Source organism: Phocoena phocoena, chromosome 16, assembly GCF_963924675.1.
Source record: "Phocoena phocoena chromosome 16, mPhoPho1.1, whole genome shotgun sequence".
Taxonomy (NCBI): domain Eukaryota; kingdom Metazoa; phylum Chordata; class Mammalia; order Artiodactyla; family Phocoenidae; genus Phocoena; species Phocoena phocoena.
The window spans coordinates 293,805-314,484 of NC_089234.1; the positions used below are offsets into that span (position 1 = coordinate 293,805).

At 62.9% G+C, this 20,680-nt stretch overlaps 1 protein-coding gene across 1 annotated transcript; it reads right to left on the reverse strand.

Annotated features, from left to right (window-relative positions):
• Positions 1 to 19,377: 19,377 nt before the first annotated feature.
• Positions 19,378 to 20,539, reverse strand: UTF1 (undifferentiated embryonic cell transcription factor 1). The gene is made up of 2 exons (XM_065894923.1): positions 19,984 to 20,539; positions 19,378 to 19,871 (listed from the first exon to the last, which is right to left on the reverse strand). Exons 1-2 carry the CDS (start codon positions 20,537 to 20,539, stop codon positions 19,378 to 19,380), a joined length of 1,050 nt encoding a protein of 349 aa, XP_065750995.1.
• Between the last annotated feature and the right edge of the window lie 141 nt (positions 20,540 to 20,680).

The following is a 20,680-nucleotide window of genomic DNA, read 5'->3' on the forward strand; positions in this document are numbered from 1 at the left end:
CTACAAAAGTCTGATGTCGGGGCGGGGGGCGGGGGGCGGGGGGCGGGGGGGGGGGGTGGTCCCTGGACGGGTCTGCAGCCAGAGCGCAGGAAGGGGCAGCCCGGGGGGCCTGGGTTCCTGCTCTGGGCTTGGGTCCCACTGAAAGCCCTGAGGGGCCACACAGCGCCTCGAGGCAAGGCGAGCACTTGGGATGCACCTGCTGGGCAGCGAGCGGCCTCAGCGCCCTCTGGCTGGGGCCTTCCTGCCCTCGGCCGTGCAGGAAGCTGGCCCCGAGTCCCCTCCTTCACCTTCAGAAGCCACAGAGCAAGCCCTCCAGGGGCTGAGACCCCAAGGGTCTGGGCCCTCTAGGGGTCCAGGTGGGCTGGATGGACTGAAACCTGCCGTGGAAGGCAGGCCCAGCCCCTCAGCCGCCCCCTCCCTGTGCCTAGCTCTACGTGGCAGCCTGAGGGGGGCTCCTGGACACACAGTCTACTCCCTGCCACCCTTGGGGAAACACAGACAGTGGGTCCAGCCCCCTCACCCCAGCTGGCCTCCCACCCAAGCCCCCCGGGCTCCTGCTGATAGAGGGGCAGCTACCCCCACTGCCGGAGAGAAAGTGGAAGTAGGGGCCTAAGGGGGTGACGGGAGCAGGGCCAGCGGCACAGCGGCAGATGGCTCGGGGTCCACACACTGGAGACGCTGGGCAGGGGCCACAAGATTCAGGCTGCTGTCCCCGCCCCACTTCTCTTTATGCCTTTGTGGATGCAAACAGTGGTTTGTAATTAGCAGGCATTGATTTTATAATCAGGATGGTAAGATTAAGACAAGGGAAGACCTCCAAGGTGCTTTAGAGCAGCTGGGCCTCCCGCACCCATCTCCCCTCCAACTCCCTGTCTCTGTCTCTATCAATCTGCCTCTCACCTCCTCTCCTGCAGGCCCATCGCCCACCCACCTGAGGAGCCCAAGGTCAAGGGTGCAAGTGTTTCCCAAGAGCCGAGGGAGGCAGCTTCGAGGGGGGGGAGGGTCAAGGGCGATGGAGGCTCCGGACGGAGGCGGCCCCGGGGTGGGGGAGCAGGACCCCAAGTGGTTCTCCAGAGGACAGGGGCCTGAGCAGATGGTCCCAGAGCCACCACTCGAGGTGGGGCTTCACCCATCAGCCTGAGACTCAGCAGTCGGCCCCCATCGGGCCTCTGAGCTCCCGGAGCAGGGGGGAGGGGGGTGCCTTCCTCTACCAAGGGCCCCTCCCCTGCCCAGCAGAGGTCGGGGTCTGACACCCACTTTGTGGCCCCATACAGCCCAGAGGTCGGCACGGCCCCTCCCGCCCGCCCAGGAGAGCCGTGAGCAACTGCTCACTGGCGTCTTCTGACCCTGCGCCCACTGGCAGGCTGCACGGCCCCCAGAGGCCCTGGACTGCGGACAGTCTCCCAGCAGCGGTCCCCGCCGCTTGCATGCAGCCCAGGGTCTGCACATTCTCAGCCACACTGCTCGGCCAGCACGGGTCCAGGCCACGGTGGGCGTGTGTCAGGAGGGACTGGCACGTCCACGGGCATGGGTGGCCGCTCTCTCACCTGGCTTCCCTCACACGTCCACCTGTGCCCTCCGCCTGCCTTTGCCCATCCAGGAGCCCGCCCCTCAGTCGGGGTTTGATGCAACAGTCCCGAGGCTCCACCGGTCGGCTGAGAGCCCGAGGGGCCGCTGCACACACACCACACGTGCAGACACACAGACACACCAGAGCTGGTCTCGGGGCAAAGTGAGGGCAGGGTGGGGTCGCCTGTCTGGACCCTTGGGCAGGGAGGGGGACTGTCCCTGGTCCTGGAGGCGCGGACCACCCCAGGGGCGGAGGGGGAGCGGAGGCTGGGTGCGGCACAGGAGGGGCCCCTGGGACCCAGGGGACAGGTGGGGGACGTGATGGCCAGTCAGTTTCAGACTCAGGCCACCACTTCTGCCGTTCCCCGCAGGTCAGGAATGTTCGTGAGCAGTGGGGACACTTGCCCGTGTGGAGCCAGCTGCCCCCCCCAGCAGGCACTGACTGCGCCCATGCCCACACACAGTGGGAGGCGGAGCTGCCCTCCTGTGGCCCCTGGGCCTGCGCAAGGGGTGGCGCACCTGTGTGTGTCTGTGTGAGAAGCCCTGGGTCTTCGATCAGCTGTCCCCTGGGTGCCGCTCCCTCGCCTGTCCCTACAGTGTCCCCCCAAGACTGCAGGGCCCCTGCCCTTTTCCAGACAGCCCGGGGCCCTGGGGCAGAGCTGAGCACACGGCGGGCGGGTGTGCGGCCAGGCAGAGCCCCCCCCACCGGATCCTCTGGACTCCGGGCAGCCCCAGTCCCAGGCGGCCTCCTGAGGCAGGGGTCCTGGGGCTCCGTGGCCAGGGCAGGAGGCTGGGAGGCCGGGAGGGGAGGGGAGAGGTGCCACCTCCCTGGAGGCTCTCTCTCCCCTGTGTGTTCTGGGCCGTGACGCAAGCAGAGGCTCGTGGGGAGATAAGGTCCGGAGGAGGCTGCCGGCCAGGGCTGGCCCGGTCCCAGGTCCTGGCCAGCAGCCCCCAGCTCCGTGGGCCTCACCGCCCACATGCCGAGGCTGGGCGCTCTGCTCAGAGCGGGTCTTTGTGCCCCAATCTCGCAGGTGCGGGGGCGGGCGGGGTCCTTGGCACAGAGAAGCCCGTGACCGCACGTGATGGCCGCTGCTCCGGGTGCTGCCCGCCAAGGTCTCCGCCTCGCATAAAGGGGCGCCCGGCGGCCGCAGCGGCAGAGCCCGCAGTCAGCAAGCGGCTCTCCTCCTCGCTCCCGGCCCCGCTCGCCCGCAGAGACCGCGGACCCGAGGCTGACCAGGTAAGGCCCGGCCGGCCTCGCTGCCTCCGCCTCAGCCCGCCAGCCCATCCCGCTCACTGGCACCCACAGGACGCCTGCAGCCGCCCAGCCGAGCCCGCAGCTCGTCCCCACGCCTCACCTGACCCAGGTCGGACCCTCCTGGACCCGCGCCCGTGTCGGCCACGCTGCTCGCTGTTCCTTTTTCCTATGCATATACTTCTTTGAGGGTCTGGCCTAAAGAGGTGTAGGGCATGGGAAAATGGGGCGCCGAGGTCCTGCCGCGCTGCAGAGCCCATTCCCCGCCACGCACCTGCCTCTGGACCTGCTTCCACGTCCTGCACGCTGGATCGGGGATGGATCCAGATGACGGGGCCAGGGGGTCCTTGCCCTCCTCCATCAGGATGATGTATGGGGGGCGGTGGGGGCAGGGAGAGGGAGGGGTCGCCCGTCCTAGAACAAGAAAATCGGGTAACCTTCGCTTCCGTGCGTGCCCTAGAGCTGCGGACGGCGTGGTCCAGGCCCTGCCCCTGCAGGCGCGTGGGAGAGGGGCTGAGCAGGCCCCCGCTCCACGGTGACTGTCACTGGGGCTGCCCTGAAGAGTTATAGAAGGTGCCGGGACAGGAGCGGGGGCAGCCCGTTTGGGTCCACTGCGGGGTCTGGGTCTGGGACCAGGGGGCTCGGATGTGCAGAGAAGCAGGGCGGGGGAGGGCGTCAGCGGGGGCTGCCGCAGGGATGCTCTCTCCACCTTCATCACACTTGTAACGAGAGTGAGTGTATTTTCCCTTCGGAAATGTCAATAAAGGTGACTTCTTGTAAAGTTCAGTGTGGAAAAGCTTTGACCGTTGGAGCGCTGAAAGCAAAGCTCCCTCCGTCGTGTTTCTCCTCGTCTATGCTGGTGGGGGCAGGGGGGGCACATCAGTAAGAATGAGTGGTCTTGAGGGAACCTGATAAAAAATACGTCAACATGAGGGAATGAAACGACTCCTAGACACATCAGCTGGGGGGGGCGGGCAGTGGGGTGGGGGGCTTTCTGATAACCAGGGTCACGGGGGCAGGACACTCCCCGGGCCTGGCAGCGCCAGGTGGGCAGGCCAGGACTCCCAGGGCTGGAGTGTGCACAGCCTGCCCCCCAGCACTGCCTCTGGCGCCGGCTCGCTGGTCCAGGTGGGAACTCCCTGGCTCTGGAGCCTGTTGGCCTTAACATCCTGCAGCAGGAAAAGGGACAGAGGGAGCCCAGTGAACCGAGAGCTTCAACAGTGACGCTCAGGCTTATCTTATCGGCTGATCAGCCCAGCGAACGGAGCTCCCTGCCCCCACAGTGCCACTCTCCGTCTGGTCCATCGTCACCAAGGGGCTGGGGGCTGGCTCTGCTGGTGAGGCTCCCCCTGGACCATTGAGAGTATTGAAGGGAAGAAGGTATATACAATACCCTGAGTGCATGAGGAACAGTGGCCGGGTCCAGACACCTGTCTCCTGTGATGGGGAGAGAGGTGGGTTGCAGGCACGGCTGGATCCAGGCAGCCAGTGGCTCTGCCTTGCTCTCTACCATTATCCTCCTGTCAGCAGCTGCAGGGTATGGCTCCTGGGCCCAGGGAGGGAAACCCTTCAGAGTCACTGCAGCTGGCCACGCATACCCTCCCCTTGGTCCCTGACTTGCCCCAGCCGCAGGGTGGGGTCCCTTGTGGGCGGCTCCCTCGGCAGGGAGATGGGCCAGAAGTCCCCACCAGGAGGTCGAGCAGAGCAGGCCAGTGTGTCCTGTATCAGCTCTGGTTCAGCTGAGGAGCACGGAGAACAGCCTGGGGCCAGGCAGCCCTCGGAAAAGCCAGGTGACGCCTGTACAGGCCGCCAGTCGCAGGGGCCCCTGCCCCGTAAATGGTGGGGTGGGGCTCACAGAGGCACTGGGTGAATGATCCTACCCCACAAAGCTCAGCATGGCTTCCCTGGGGAGGGGTTTCCCTCCACCTGTCCCCTTGCTCTTGCAATCACCACCACAGCTGGGAATGAGGATCTTACCGGCCTCGGAAGGGGGCAACGCGGAGCCCTCCAGCTGCAGAGGCCTGGGTGGTCCTGCCGCCCCGGGAGGCTTGTGCTCCCACCTGGTGGCCAGGAGCCCCGCCGTGCGGCCCTGGTGGTCCTGACCCCTGGACAGCAATGGTCTTGGATATGGCAGGTCCTCTGCCACCAGGGGCCACAGAAGCGGGAGGAGGACCGAGAATCTGTGCGGTCACGGGGGGGAGGTGCTCCCACACCCTTAAGGGGGCTTGGCAGTGCCGCGTCTGTTCTGCAAGCCCCTCTGCTATGGGGCCTCTGAGGGTGGCCTGGCTGAGAGGACCCATTCTTGACCCACAACCAGGCGTCACTGCCTGGGCGCCAAGAACTGGGTGGCTCAGAACTGGCGGGGGAGGGCGGAGGGATGCGCCTGGCCCTGGGAAGGGGAGGGGCCGACACCCAAGCAGCCCCGCCCAGCACCTCCTATGACAACTGCAGACAGAAAAGTTTAGAGCAAGACAGACAGCCCGTAGACCCCGCCAGCCGGTTCCGCTGTGAATATCTTGGCCTATGTACCTTATCGTGTGGATTTGGCACCCTCTGTATGTAAGTTTCAGGCATGAGGCCCTGCAGACTGTCACCAGGTCTGGCTCCCAAACCAGAGGAGGTGGACCTGGCAGAGCCATGGGCTCTCCCGTTTCCACCCGGTTCCTGCTCAAGGCCGGCTGCCCCAGCCAGTGTCCACTGCAAAGTCCCCGTTTCCCTAAACTGGGATTTAGACTGTTCTGCCCAGTCCCTGCCAGCGGGTGAGGCTCTAACGCACCTGTCTGAGCAGCAGGATGGAAGCAGGGCTTGGGAAGCCTGGTCCCACCAGTCACTGCTGGTCATGACAACCGTGGGTTAGAGAGCACCAGGTAAGGGGGGACCGCTGCCCAGAAGTGGGTGGAGGTTGCAGACAAGTGACACCCAAAGCCCTGGGAGCGGGGGCGACAGCACTCGGGCAAAAGACACACAGACACAGAGACACACACACATCACGGGACACAGACGTTGAGGATCGCTCAGCTTCCCCCGAACCACTGGGTAGCTTGGAAGGAACTAGACAAGCTAGACTCTGGCTAAGATTTTAGGGTCGAGAGAGAATCCAGGCAGAGGCTTAGGCTTTTCTGAACCAAAGGTTAGAACAGCTGAAACCACACGAACCTGTACCTGTTTAAGCGAATCCCGACCCACAGGAAACCCTGAACAAGAGGCTCCACACAGCTGTAAAAGCCCCACCTCTGGAAAGAAAGCCACAACCGTGATGCGGTAACAGGGCCCACACCGCGCTGCTGCGGAACTCGGCCAAAATCCCAAAGGCTCCAAGTGGCCTTCGGCAGCTGCCCCCACACTGGCCCGGCTCTATCCTCCGACACCCAGGCTTCTGCTTCTTGCACGGAGGCTTTCTGCTCGGAACCCACCCTCCACAGCGAGCAGGAGGTCTCAGGGTATCTGCCCCTCGTTGCCTTCCTGCCTGGCAGGCCCCAGGGCGCACCCTCACCCACCCAGCTGTGCCCCGCTGCCCTTCCCCGATCACCTGCCTCTTCCTCAATCCCTCCTATTCTCCCCCAAAGCACTCCTGTAATGAATACGAAGTGATCCTGTACTGAATACCCAGGTCCTCTCTGAACTGGCCCTTCACCGCGGTATCCGGGCATCACCCCCACGCCCCGGCGCGCCCACTGTCACCCATGTGGCGCAGACACCCTTTGAGTGCCGTGTCAGAACCCTCCGGAAAGTTTGCACCCCCGGCTCTTTCCTCCAGTGGTGAGGCGGCTTCCAGGCGCGCCTCGCGCAGGGAGGGGCCCTCTCTCTCCTGCTGCGGGGGCACAGCCCTGCAGGCGAGGACAGAGGACAGCTCAGGGGGCGCAGGCCAGACGCTGCGTGGGTCCTTCCTCAGCAAAGGGAGGCGCAGGGCAGCACATGGGGCAGTCCCTGGCTCACACGCGCCCACCGTCAGTTCCTTTCCCGTTTCCAGCTTTGGGGTCATGGTTAACGTGGAATTCAAACACCAAAAGGTGCGAAGCACGTTCACTTCCTCCCAATCCTGCCGGTTTCCATTTTCATGCACAAAGCCTGGAAGCACATAGCGTAAGAGTTCGACTTCGTTTACCCTAACTGGAAGCCTTCTATTGAATAAGTTACCCCCAACGAAGGGTAACGTGACCCCCGTGTGTGAGGGCGTAAGAGCCCAGAGCAACAGTCCACTTGGGTCTTTGTTTGCTGACCTATCACTTCCTAGACCAACCCTTCGGCAACTTTCAGGTATGAAGTGGCTCTGAAACGCCTTCTACTGTAAACCCTCCACAGTCCTAAGGCCGGAAGGTTCCAGGTGCCACCGGCCTCAGGCCCACGCAGGGGATCACCGCGTCTCTGCAGGTAGATGCCAGACACAGCTCTGCACGGAAGCGCAGTGTCTGACAGGCCTCAGCTGCGGGCTTCTGGGCAGCCACACATCCTTAAAAGACATCCCGGGTCTCCGGCGGGGCGCACACGTGCCAGGCTCCCCAGGGCAAAGCTGGGCTCAGCGTGTGCACCGGGCTCCCGGCGTCTGGGGGGCTGCCTGCCGCACGAGGCCCACGCGGAAGCCAGGGAGGCTGGTTCCGCTCAGCAGGGACACCAGAAGGAGCCCAGAGGCTGGGCCAGAGCTGGGGGCCCAGGCAAGGATGCCCATGGGCACAGCAGTTGCAGGCCGCACACAGCCCAGGGCAGAGGGTGGGGGGTCAGAGCGCCAGGGGCGCACGGAGTGCTGTGGGGAAGGGCGCGCTCAGCTGCGAGTCCTGCAGATGGCGTTTGTGTTTCACGCGGCGATTCTGAAACCAGGTGAGCAGGGCAACAACGGGCCACCCCCCTCGCCTGCACTTCGGACAGCTGCAACTCCCGGGCCAGCAGTGGGCCCCGGTAGCGGCGGTGCCGGAAGGAGCACACCAGGGCGCTGACCTGCTGCGCCGTGGAAGCTGTGCGCACACGGGGAGTCCGAGCGCCCTCTGCCTCCTGGCTCAGCCCTGAGGGAGGACGGGAGGGCACCCAGTCCTTGTGGCTGAAAATGCTGCCTGGGGGGGACAGCCCCCACCCCCCCGGGAGATGCCACCAGCTGTGACCGCGGATGGTGCTGGCGGCGGGGCCTCAGGAGAGCAGCCCGCCCTCCAGCCTCCCGCTGGGCCAAGGCGACACCCCTCCTCGCCTTTAGCTTGAGTGTGGAGGGGGTCCAGAGGCGTGGATGTCGAAGAGGATGATGGAGTGGACAACAATCCTGACACCGGCCCCTCACCGCTGCCCAATGCTCCCTTCCAGAAACCAGTTTCTTTCACCCGCAGACAAGGAACTCTGACTCACGGGGCGGGGGGTGCAATGGGGGCTGGCGGAGCCCACCCTCGGCAAAGGCCTGCGGTCTGGGGAAGCCCTCCCGTGGACTCCCCGTGTACCCAGGCTCTGTCTCCTGCAGGTTTGTTCTCTGATTTCTAATTATGAGATAGGGCAGCACTAAGAACCCCCATGAGGTGAAGATGTGTCCATGGTCATTATTAAAACTTTTTAAAAAATGCAAACCTACAGATAATACCAGCCCCACTTTTGGCCACGTAGGACTTGACACCTAAGAGCAGTGATTAAGTCACAAAGACTAAAAGACAGACTAAGAAAGCCCCCTCCGCCAACGACAAAGCGTTCCGTCAAGTTTAGAAACCACGGGAAGCTCACAAGGACAGAAGCACAGTGGGCTCCGGGCCGTGCTGTCCCTAAACAGCCCTGCAGGACTCCAGGTGGCCGGCGAACAGGCCGCAGTCCGGATGCCGAACGAAGGCACCCGGCTTAGCAGGAGGAGACATGGTGAGCCCTCCGAACTGAGCAGGTTCGTGGCCTGCAAGACGCACTTACCTGTGACCCTCTTGCAGAAGTGGGCCCCAAGGACTTAGAGCTTGAAGGCCATGTGTACCAAGTGCTAAGGTGGGCATCCTGGCTCAGAGCGGGTGGGGGCAGCCCCTCCAGGGCGGTGGGGGGGGGGGAGAAGTTCCAAGGGGTCTGAGCAGGGAAGACCACCACTGTGGTTTCTGCTTCCGAGAAGGGTTCACCGGCCGGAGGGGTCCGGCACAACCCGCAAGCCCCAGCCCTGCAAAGAATGCCCCACCTGTGGCCGGAGTACACAGATGTGTGACCCTGCTCCAGAAACCTCCCCGGCTCCCTTCCCAGCCTGGGAAGGGAGGTCCCCCAATCCCCACACCTACCAGGTGTGGGCGTCCCTGGCGCACACTCCTGAGGACTTCACCTCCTCCTTGCCCACGGTCTGGGGGTGGTCCCCTCTGCCGCACACCCGGGCTGGGGCAGACAGGCTCCCCGGGGAGACTTTGGCGGGCCGGGCGGTGTGCGCTGGCCCTGCACAGCTTCTCTGGGAGAGCTGGTCCCCTGAGCCAAAGCTGGAGGCTGGCTCGCAGGCACCAGGAAAGGCGGAGGAGGGAGGCTTTGCTGGGTGGTGCGGCCGCACTCAGGATCCGCCTCTGGACAGACGGTGGGGGCTGGGAACGGGGCGCCCCGGCCGCGCAGGAGGGCCAGGAAGAGCACAGGGTCCGCCTCAGTCTCGGCAGGGCCGGGCTGCACTTATAAGCTCAGGAGGAGCGGGGTGGGTGGGAGGTGGGTTTGCAAAGAGGACCCAAATGCCCCCCACAGATAAGTAGCACCTAATTGCCTTCAATTCAGAGGCACAAAGGAGGCCATTTACACCTCCCCCCGCTTCAAGATGTCTGGGGGAGGGGCGGGTCTGTGTCCCCGGTGAAGGGAGAGGTGGTAACTGAGGACCTGTTACAGCCTATCATCTCCCCCCCACCCCCACCCGGCTGGCCTGGGCTGCAGGAAGGCGAGGACGGCCCCTTCCCACCCAGCACCCCGGCTGGGAGCCTGTCCTGTGGAGTGCCGAGCTATCTCCTCTGTCCAACTTGCCCCCGAGGGTCTGCAGTGCCAGAGGTGACAGGTGTGCACACCGAGGGGGTCAGGGGTCCACATCACTACTCCCAGCAACAGGGTGGGCTTGGACAGGGTGTCTGCTGCAGCTGTCCTGCTTGGTAGGAATGTGGGCGGGCATCTAGCCAGACAGGGTGGGGAGGGGCTGGTCAGAGAGGGTCCCTCGGGTTCCGCTGGCCCTTCTCTCTCTCCACCCCCCCAGCCCCTGCCCAGACCCTCTGCTGGGTTTCACTCTGGTGCCATAGGAGCTGTCTCCAGATTCGGGTGACAGGAAGAAAGGGGGTCTGCTGGCTCAGGACGTGGATGACTCCACGTCTGGCTCCCAGGAGGAACCGAGCAGGAAGGACAGGCGAGCCACCGTGCTCCGCTGTGGGTCCCCGACCGCTTCGGGCTCCGCTGTGCTGCTGCCTGGCTCCACTCCGTGGTGGCCAGGAGGGCGCAGGGTTCCTGCGGACTGAGAAGCCCAGGCCGCACGGTTTAGCCTAGGGGCAGTCACCCTGTCCGAGTCCCCTGTGCCGCCAGCGCCTCACTACTCACTGGCCCCCCGGAGCGCGGGCTCTGAGTCGGCGCGGCGCCCCCGGCGGCTGAACTCGGCCCCCAGCCCGCCGCAGGGCTTCAGGGCGGTCGGGTCGAGCCCGCAGCCTGGACTCCCAGGGGCGCCGGCGCCAGTTTGGGCGGGGCACCGAGGCCGCCCCCGAGCCCGCCCCGCGGACATCAAAGGCCCCACGGGCTTCACTTTGGGATTAACACCCCAACCCCGCCCTCGAGCCCCTCCGTCTGGGGTGGGGTCGGTGAGGTGGGAGCCGGGCACACCGGGGAGGAGCCGGGGTCGCGGACCCCGCGTCTTCCTCCCGCCCCCGGGCCAGCCCAGTTCGGTCACCGGACCCTGAGGGGGTGAGGCTGGGGATTTAACTCACTCGCCGTGTGTCGCGCGGGGTGTCTTGTGAGATTACTGCACGGTGTCCTGGAAATCGCGTGTCCCCAGGGCTGCTCCAAGGACGCCCGGGGGCAGGCTTCTAAGTGCCGCCGCGACAGTGTCTGCTCCGCTACCAGCGACAGCGGCCGAGCTGGGGGGACTGGGGGGCGGGTACGCGGAGCCCCTCCGGGTGGAGGCGGGGCGGTGCCTCCCCAGCGCGCCAAAGAGAAGTAAACCCCAGCCCCACGGCTGCTGCAGTTGCAAAGAACGCGCGGGACAGGCACCCTCTAGGTAATAGGGAACATTTGTTGGGAATTACTGCATTTTGTGCTCAAAAGCGGTGATTTATGAAATGTCAGGCATTAACAGGTACCACGCCTTTCAAACCCCCGTTTTAGCATCTCTTCCTTTCTAATCTTTCAGGGCCGGCCCCTCGGTCTTTTGTCCCCACACGAGCACCATCCTCCGCGCCCACCACCCAGTTCTGCTGGGCGACCCCCTCCCTAATCCGGGACCCTCCTCTAATGGCCCTGCCACCTCGACTTTCCCCAGCCCCTACCTGAAGCTCCCCTTCCTGAGTCCTAAGGTGACCTCACCTCCGCAGGTCAGACGGCCCCCCGCCCCGAGTCCCCCGCCAGCTCCCGGCTACTGCCTGGGGGTGGCCCCTCTCTTCCTTCAGCACTGCCGCGGGCACAGGCCCGCTCTCTCCCGACCTGGCTGCCTCGTGTCCCCTGGGGTCTCCCCTCCCTCTAACCCTGGCTGCTCCAGTGACAGCTGTGTAAACCACGTCTGGCCTCAGCTTCCTCCCTTGGCTTGGGAGCAGCGTCCGGGGGTGCTAGGCCCTGCCCCTCTCCTGGCTCTGGGACCCACCTCCCGGCTTTGCTGCCCCTCTGCAACCCCGCTGTTGCCTTCCTCGGAGACCCGGTGATCAGGTGGAGGCGTGGCCTTGGCTCCAGGCAGCCGGCCTCGCACCGAATCCCGCGCATGCGCGCCACGGAGAGTCGCGTCCCTGCTGCGCCAGGTAGTGCGGGCTGGTGGAGGCCCGCAGGTCGGCCCCTCCCCCTGTCGCCACGCCCCTCCCCTAACCTCCCTCGTTGAAGCCCAGAGGGCGAGTTTGTGCTTCCGGTGGCGAGAACTGAGGTGTGAGTGTGGGGGCGTGGTGGGCATGACCCTACCCCAGCTGGACGGTAGTCTGGGAGAGCACCCGGTGGGTGGGTGGTGTCCGATCCCGGGTTGCAGGTGTGATGAGGTAGAGCCCCGCACGCCCTCCCCTAGTTTGGGAAGGGGCTGCTCATGGGACCCCATCACATCTGTCTGGTTCTCCCTGTCGGGCGGGTGGGCGCCTCCCCTATGCCCCTTCCTTCCTAGGGGGCCAGGTAGGAGAGCTTCCTGCTGCTGCCCAAGGAACCTCAGCCCTGGACCTTGCCTCCCCCTGCCCCCCTCCATCCTGCCCTCAGAGGCTGCAGCACGGCAGGCTGAGCGGACAGGCAGAGGCAGGGTGCACCTCCCACCCCCCAGCCCTCACCTCCCGTCCTCAAAACCACCGCCCTGAGGCTGGTGCTGTAGAGACTATGGGGGCTGCAGCCCCCTCTGCTCACACCTTCCCCTCTGCAGCCCCCTCTGCTCACCGCCCCCCACCCCTCGCCAGGCCTCACCTTCCCTGCTCTGGTCAGCTGCCTCAGAAGCGATCCCAGCACCAGCTGATTCCCATCATGTCTCCCTCGGCAGGTGGGGGCTCACCATCCTCCGGTCCCGGGAAGACCTCTGGCAGGAGGCGCTGGGCCACGCTGGGGTGTGGCCTCGTGCGGGCAAGGTCCTCCGAAAGAAGACAGACTGAATGGCACTGCCCGCAGCCTGGCCCTGTGGTCTTGCATCTGTCCCCCAGAGACACGGGGTCAGAGTGGTAAGGGGGCGGGTTCAGGCTGCATTTGCTCAGTCCGCCGTAAGTCTGAGACTCTGAAAGGGGTCTGTGGTGACCCTGCTGACTCCAGGGCTTTGTCTTTGGTGAAAGGAATGGGATTTGGCTGCTGATACATGTAAATTTCAAGGTGAGATTCTGAAGATAAGAAGCTGAAACCAATGGCACTAGAATAAAACAGAATTTTACATAAGGACTGAATGTGGAACTCTGAGGCATATGTGGCGACATAAATTAATTTAGATTAAAAAATTAAGTTCCAGGACTTCCCTGGTGGTCCAGTGGGTAAGACTCTGTGCTCCCAGCACAGGGGGCCCGGGTTCGAGCCCTGGCCGGAGAACTTGATCCCACATGCATGCTGCAACTAAAACCCGGCACAGCCAAAATAAAGAAAAATAAATAAATGCCTATTAAAAAAAATTCAGTTCCTCTGTTGCACTGGCCATGTTTCAGGAGCTCAGTGACCACATGTGGCTGGTGGCTGTCAAATTGGACAGTGTTGTTCTAGAACATTCCCATCACCCCCAGAGAGTTCTTTTGCTTGGTGCTGTTCTTAGAAACAGCAATGAACCAAGACAAGGTGGACAGTGTTTTTCTAGAACATTCCCATCACCCCCAGAGAGTTCTTTTGCTTGGTGCTGTTCTTAGAAACAGCAATGAACCAAGACAAGGCAGACAAGCACCTGCTTATACACACGATGAGGGCACTGACCCCGGGGGTCTTCAGGAAAGGACCCCCTTATGGGAGATTCTGGTGACAAAGATGACAGGCATTGCAGACGGCGGCAGCCACGGTGACTAACGCCATCTGTGATGACACGGAATGGGACAGGCTGATCCACAGAGCTGCGCGTGAGCAGGGCTGAGTCACGTGGGGTCAGGGGTCACAGACAGGATGGGGAGAAGTAGTGCAGCGCTCTAAAAGCTGTGGTGACTCCGACACGGTGGGGAGGGCAGGTGGCAGCCTGGCGAGGGACACGGGACCTTCTGCTCTGTTGACAAAGGCGGGCTTTTGGGAGAGAATGGTGTGGGTGTGGTGACAAACGTTAGTGAAACATCTGGTAGAAGACAGAACCATAAAATGCAGGCGGATTAATCATGGCCCAGTTGACACAGTGAAGAGTAAGACTTACCACCCATCAGCCAGGAATCTGACCTTTCTTGGAGGCCAGGAGGGCCCTTGAAGGAACGGATCAGAGCCAAGCACTCAGAAAATGAAGGCAGGAAGGGGATGCCCACAGGGGTCCTGAAGGGAAAGGAACTGGGTTAGACCCACGATGGGCAGAGAAACTGGACCAGAAAGGACAGTGGCTCTCACATGGAGAAACGGCCAACAGAGACGGGCCCCAGAGACTCCCCACTGACCGCTGATGGAGGCTGGGCAGGGGCTGCATCCCACTGTGAGGCCCGGGAAGAGGACCAGGACGGGTCACACACAGGGTCCATGCCGGGGACGCCGCAGGGCCTGGATCTGGGCCAGGTGAGGGGGAGGAAAGCCCCACCTGGAGTAGCCGTTGTCTGTTTAAAAACTGCAGATTAGGGCTTCCCTGGTGGCGCAGTGGTTGAGAGTCCGCCTGCCGATGCAGGGGACGCGGGTTCGTGCCCTGGTCCGGGAAGATCCCACGTGCCGCGGAGCGGCTGGGCCCGTGACCCATGGCCGCTGGGCCTGCGCGTCCGGAGCCTGTGCTCCGTGGCGGGAGAGGCCGCAGCAGTGAGAGGCCCGCGTACCACACACACACACACACAAAAAAAAAAAAATCATAAAAAAAAAAACAAACAAAAAAAAACCCTGCAGATTGTAAGTGAGGACAGTTCTGGGAGAGGCCAACCAGCACGTGGGCAGGAGGGCTGGGCAGACTGCAGCATGCTGGAACAGACGCAGCACTGAACCCTGAATGCACGTGTGCAGACTGGCAGTGGTGTCCCGTCTGCTCTTGCTGTGACAGAGCACCAGACTGGGGGCTTCAGCAGCAAATGCTGGCTGCCTGCTTGCTGTGGCCTCGCCCGGCAGGGAGCAGGACCGAAAGCAAGCTCTCTCATTTCATTTCTTACAAAGGCACTAATTCCAACTATGAGGCCCCACCCTCATGACATAATCACCTCCCAACACCCCCACCGCGCCCCCCACCCCACCAACACCTCCACCCTGGGGGTTGATTTCAACATAGGAATTTGGGGACACATTCAGTCCATAACACAGAGCAGTGTGGTTTTTGGCAGACAAATAAGTTTAGCAGCAGAACCAGGATGAGAGGGAAACATTGCTATTGTGCCTGTTGGCACAGTTGCCCAGGGGGCACAAAAGTGGGGAAGAAATCACAGACAGGGTTGATGTCCTGTAAGAGAAGGGGGTAATTAGGCAGACCAAAAGCATGGAGGAGGGCTTCCCGGGTGGCACAGTGGTTGAGAGTCCGCCTGCCGATGCAGGGGACACAGATTTGTGCCCCGGTCCGGGAAGATCCCACATGCCGCGGAGCAGCTGGGCCCGTGAGCCATGGCCGCTGAGCCTGCGCGTCTGGAGCCTGTGCTCCGCAACGGGAGAGGCCACAACAGTGAGAGGCCTGCGTACCGCCAAAAAAAGAAAAAAAAAAAAGAAAGCATGGAGGAAATACTAGAGGGAGCCATCCTTATCTCACTATAAATCACAGAAACATACATTTACCAAATCTTAGGGATTTCCTCTTTGCAAAAACAGTAGATCGATATCCTCAGGCCCCATCTGCACTGACCTGAAAAATGATGCGGATTCAGAGCCTGCCCCCGAGTCCAAGCACCCCACAGACTCCCTGGTTTGAGACTGTTCCAAATACCAAGCCCTTTGACAGTGGAGCGTTGTATAGATGGTGTGATTAGAGGAACAGGTACAGAAGAGACTAATTTGGAAGACGAACAACAAGAATCAAGAAGCCGGGCGATTCTGAAACATGAGGTTGTACAGGAAACTTACTTCAGTTAAATTTTTAGGGACAGGGCTTCCCTGATGGCGCAGTGGTTGAGAATCTGCCTGCCAAGGGGACACGGGTTCGAGCCCTGGTCTGGGAAGATCCCACATAACGCGGAGCAACTGGGCCCGTGAGCCACAATTACTGAGCCTGCGCGTCTGCAGCCTGTGCTCCGCAACAAGAGAGGCCGCGATAGTGAGAGGCCCGCGCACCGTGATGAAGAGTGGCCCCCGCCTGCCACAGCTAGAGAAAGCCCTCGCACAAAAACGAAGACCCGACACAGCCATAAATAAATAAGTAAGTAAATAAGTAAATAAATAAAGTTCATTCTGCAAGTATTAAAAAAAAAAATTTAGGGACAGTCTGGACATGGGAGGGAGCACAGGTAGCAGAACTAATTAGAGATAAAGAGTGTAGCCCTATCCGGGGGTAAAGAAGCCCCCAAGCTGACAGGGTTAAATGCCTCTTTGGGGAAAATACATCTAACATTACGTGTTCCCTTATAACCAATGCATCGCTCATTGGAAGTAGCTGCTTTTCTAGGTCCCTACAGCCCTGATCCTTGACGGATGAACATGCTGTGAAAACGAATTCTCTCTGGCCCCAGCCTGGGAGGAAACGGGATTTGGGTGGAAGGACGAGGGCGCTGAATGAGGCGGGAACTGGATTCCAGCCTACTGGCTGCCCACACGGAAACAAAACCGGCCCCAGGAGCGAGCCTTGGCTACCACCCTGAGTTACGGGGGCCGACGGGATGAGGGCCCAGGGCTGGTCCTGCACACACAACAGGGCAGCACTAAGAGGACGTGAGGTAAAGGGAAAAAGCAAAGCCAGCCCCAGGGCCCTGAAGCTGTGGGGGGGGCAGGGCCCCATGGCAGGGAGCGGAGGACCCACGGTCACTGCTGGAGGTCATCCGAGCTAGCGGGGGCACAGGTACCCTGTTCACGGGGCTCAGTGCACCGCAGGACAGAACGGGCGTGCAGTTGAATTCACGTGGTACGAACACAGGGAACAGCTGGTGGACACACCAGCTAGATGGGTCCACCGAGCAGCGGGACAGGCGAGCATCAGCTGGTACCTGCAGCACTGCTATGATTCCACGTGCTGCGACACACTCGCTAGGATGGCCGAGATAAAAAACAAAATCAAAACAGAACAGAAGTGTGGACGAGGATGTGGAGAAATTGGAACATTTGTGCACTGTTGGTGGGAATGTAAAATGGGGCAGCGGCTGGAAAACAGTATGGAGGTTTCCCCTCAAAACTAAAGATGGAACTACCATGTGATCCATTAATTCCACTTCTGGATATAAACCCAAAAGAACTGAAAGCAGGGTCTTGAAGAGATATTTGCACACCCCTATTCATGGCAGCATTATTCACAATAGCTAAAACGTGGAAGCAACCTAAGTGTCCACCAACAGATCAACGGAGAAGCAAACTGTGGTCCATCCAGTCAATGGAAGATCATTCAGTCTTAAAAAGGAAGGAAATTCTGCAATATGCTGTGACCTGGATGAACCTGGTGGACATTATTCCAGGTGAAATAAGCCAGACACAGAGACAAATAACGTCTGATCCCACTTACATGAGGTCCCTACAGCAGTTTAATCCACAGAGACAGAAAGTAGGTGCTGGGTGCCAGGGGCTGGGAGAGGGGGCTGCAGAGTTAGTGTTTAATGATTCAGTTTGGGAAGATGAAGTTCTGGAGCTGACGGTGGTGACAGCTGCACAAAAAATGTGAATATACCTAATGCCATCAAGCTGCACTCTTGAAATGGGTGAGATAGTAAACTTAATGTTATGTGTATTTTACCACAATAAAACAAAAAGGGTGAATCTGCTGGCCAAGGGGCCACTGATGAGACGAGATGGGCACTAACCTGAGGACTGGTCCTAGGAGACCCTGCTGGGTCGCTGCCCTGCACTTGGGGTCTGGCACAGGGAAAGATGTTCTCATGGCCGGGACACCATCCCACTGGGGTGTGTCCACCACACAGGTGCAGAGCCAAACCCAGGATGCCCGGCTTAAGACACACGTGTCGCAGAGCGGGACAGGGACACACCTCACCCCACAGGCCCACGAGAGAGCCACAGCCAAAGGGAGTCATGGCAGGGCCAGAAGAAGGGATTTGAGAATTTCCACGCATCAGGAATGGCTGAAGTTTAAAACTAAAGCCACTAGCCAAGGAGTTGGGGTGAGACACGCTCTCTCCCCTCACCAGGCCGGAAGACGTTAGCGATGCCCGGGGTAGGGGTGTTCAGAGTCACTACTGCAACATAGAGCCCCAAGGAGAAAGCCATGGGATGTGGCGTCCGGGGCCCCAGGCAACGTGGGCAGTAAGGCAGATGGGTTCTCCTTGGTGCCCCCAAATATCTCAGACTCGGAGACTTACACGGATTTCAAGCCCCTGAACAGCCTTTCTCCAGAGCAGAGGGTCCTGGCTGACATCGTCCCCACCCCTGGGGGATTGGCATATTTGCTGGGATGTGTCCCAAGGCTCAGACCCCGCCAGCCCGTGGCTCTTGCCTTCCGGGGGCGTGTGGGGGTGGGGACGCGTGTTTACAAGCTCGAATCAGCCCACCTCAGGTTTTTGGTGGCTTCCGGACTCACAGGGACCAGGGCACAAACAGCCTCGTGGAGCAGAGGCCAGTGTGTCTTAAATGAAGATCTGGGATTTTCACACGGAGCCCCCAGGCCCTGCCATCAGTACGCGGCTTAAGGATAGGCGCAGCCTTGGCCTGCCCGGGGTCCCTGCAGGCAGAGGGCCCTACTGGGGCCTCCTGGAAGACGGCTCCAGGAAAGGGCTGGGGGAGGGGCTGATGCCAGAGGGCAAGGACCGTAGGGCCCATGGGGACACCCTTCCCTCTTTTACCTTTGTGGCCCAGAGCGATCACTTAAGTCTCTGAATGAGCCCCTAGTCGCCGAGAAGCTGCACCGCATTCAGCCGGAGCCTGCATTGTTATGCTGGCCAGCCCCTCGGGCCACTTCCTCCTTCCCACCGGCTGTGAGCACCTCCGGCCCCGCCCTGTCCCCACTGGGTCTGATCCACCGGCCCGGGGTGGGGCCCTCAGTTACCATTTGGAAAATGCTCCTGGGGCGATTTTGATAAAGTCCTCTTGAAACTGCAAGGACCCGGGCCTCAGCCAAGGTCGAAGATCTCAGACCCCCAGGTCCAGCTGCCCCCCACCCAGTCACCTCCTTGGCGACGAAAGGAGCACCTTCCCTGGGCGTGCGTTAGCTCTCCTGCCCCCCCGCCCCGCACCTCTTTCCCTGACCCAACTCAGCCAAGAGCCTCAGACTCTTCCCTGGGCGGCAGGCGGTGGGCGCGGGAGACTGATCATACCTCCCCCCACCGGCTCCGCTGAGCCCGGCCGTCGCCATTTCCCTGGACCCTCCCTCCTCCTCCTCCCCGCCCGGCCGGGCTCACCCACCATGGCTGGTCTGCAGGGTGGGAAGTCCCGGGGGCAGGGTCAGGAGACCTGGAGAAGCTGGCGTGCAGTGAGGCCCCCGACCTCGGGTTCCACGTGCCCACAGCCCCCTCCCCACTGGAGACTGGCCTGCCAGGGTAGGTAGGACCAGGCAGCATCCCAAGGGGGCCCGAGCCCACCCCAGACCTCCTGGCCCCTCCCCGGGATCCCGAGGCCATTTTAACCTCGCCCTGACCTCCAGCCCTACATTCCTACCCAGTGCGGGGCCCGCACACACTCACGGGATTAAGTCGGAAAAAACAATCTTTTTATTTAACCCATACCTAGGTTAGGGGTGGGGGAGGGCCGCAGGAGGGGTCAGGGCCGAGGGGCGGCCCTGCAGAGAGGACCGCGGCGGCCGGGCCTCACTGGCGCGGGTCGGCCAGGACGCCTCGCTCGGCGGCGGCGCTGCCCAGGATGAAGCCCACGGCCAGGGACACGGTCTGGTCGAAGGAGCCGCGCAGCTGTTCCACGTGCTGGTTCAGGGTCAGCAGCTGGTCACGCAGCGGTCCCAGGATGGACACGATGTCGCCCAGGTGCCCCAGGGTCTGCAGAAGGGCGGCGTTCAGCGACGGCGGCGCGGGCTGCGGGGGCACGTGGTCCTCCGGGCGGCCAGGCGGCGAGTTGGGATCTTCCCGGGTGGGGCCGGGGGACGACGGCGGCGGCGGCGGCGGCGAGGCGGGGGCGCGGAAGGGCTCGGGGTCCTCGGGGCGGCCGGGCGCGGGGGTGAATGTGGAAACGGCCGTCGGGGAGCCGGGGGCGCGGGGCGCGTCCGCAGACTTGGGCGGGGACGGGCTGAACCTGAGCGTCCAGGCGGGGTCCGCGTCGGGTTCTCGGGCGGCGGGCAGCGGTGGGGCGCCTGGAACGCAGAGCGGGTGGTCGCGTGAGGCGCGCCCACCCCTCCCCCCGGCCCGCAGTCCACTTCCCCCGGTCCGAGGCGCCCCGCCCCTCCCCCACCCCAGCCCACCTACCCGGCTCAGCGGGCGCGGCGGGGGCTGGCCGGCGGCCGCGCGGGGGGCGCCCGGGCCCGGGGGAGCGGCGGCGGCCGCGTCTGCGCCCGCTGTCGCCCAGCAGCCCCATGAGCTGGCGGATCTGCGCGTCGAAGGGCCCGGGCGGCTGACCGTGCGCGTCGCGGACCTTGTCCTTGAGGAACTTGTAGCGGCGGCGGCACTGCGCGGGCGTGCGCCGCACCTGCTGGCGGGCCAGCGCGGCCGACACGCGGCGGTAGGTGGGCAGCGCCTGGCGGCGGTCTAGCAACAGCGCTCGCCACACGGCCGGCTGCAGCAGCGTGCCTAGCAGCAGCTCCGTCTCGCGCGCGCTCCAGGGCGTGCGCTGCGCCGAGCCCGGGGATACGGGTGACCCGGGGGATGCGGGCGACCCGGGGGGCGCGGGCGCCGCCAGCGCGCCGGGCGAGACGGGCCTCCCGGGCGGGGTCCCGGGGACGCCCCCCGCCAGCCGCTGCTCGGAGTCCGGGCTGGCGGGGGACGGCGGCGCGGGCGGGGGCGGCCGCCGGGGCCGGAGCAGCATCCCGGGGCCGGCGGGCGCGCGGGGGTCGGGGCCGAGGCCCGGGAGAAGCCGCCCACACGCGCTCGGTGGGCCCTGCGCGTCCGCCTTCGGTAGGAGCGGGCGCCGGAGCCCAGCCGGGTCTAGGCGGCCCTCCCACCGCTC

Excerpts from the sequence above, each read along its gene's own strand:
- UTF1 (XM_065894923.1), bottom strand. The coding sequence starts at position 20,539 with ATGCTGCTCCGGCCCCGGCGGCCGCCCCCGCCCGCGCCGCCGTCCCCC. Across the intron at positions 19,872-19,983 it reads CGCCGCGCCCGCTGAGCCGG|GCGCCCCACCGCTGCCCGCC; the intron begins GTAGGTGGGCTG and ends TCTGCGTTCCAG.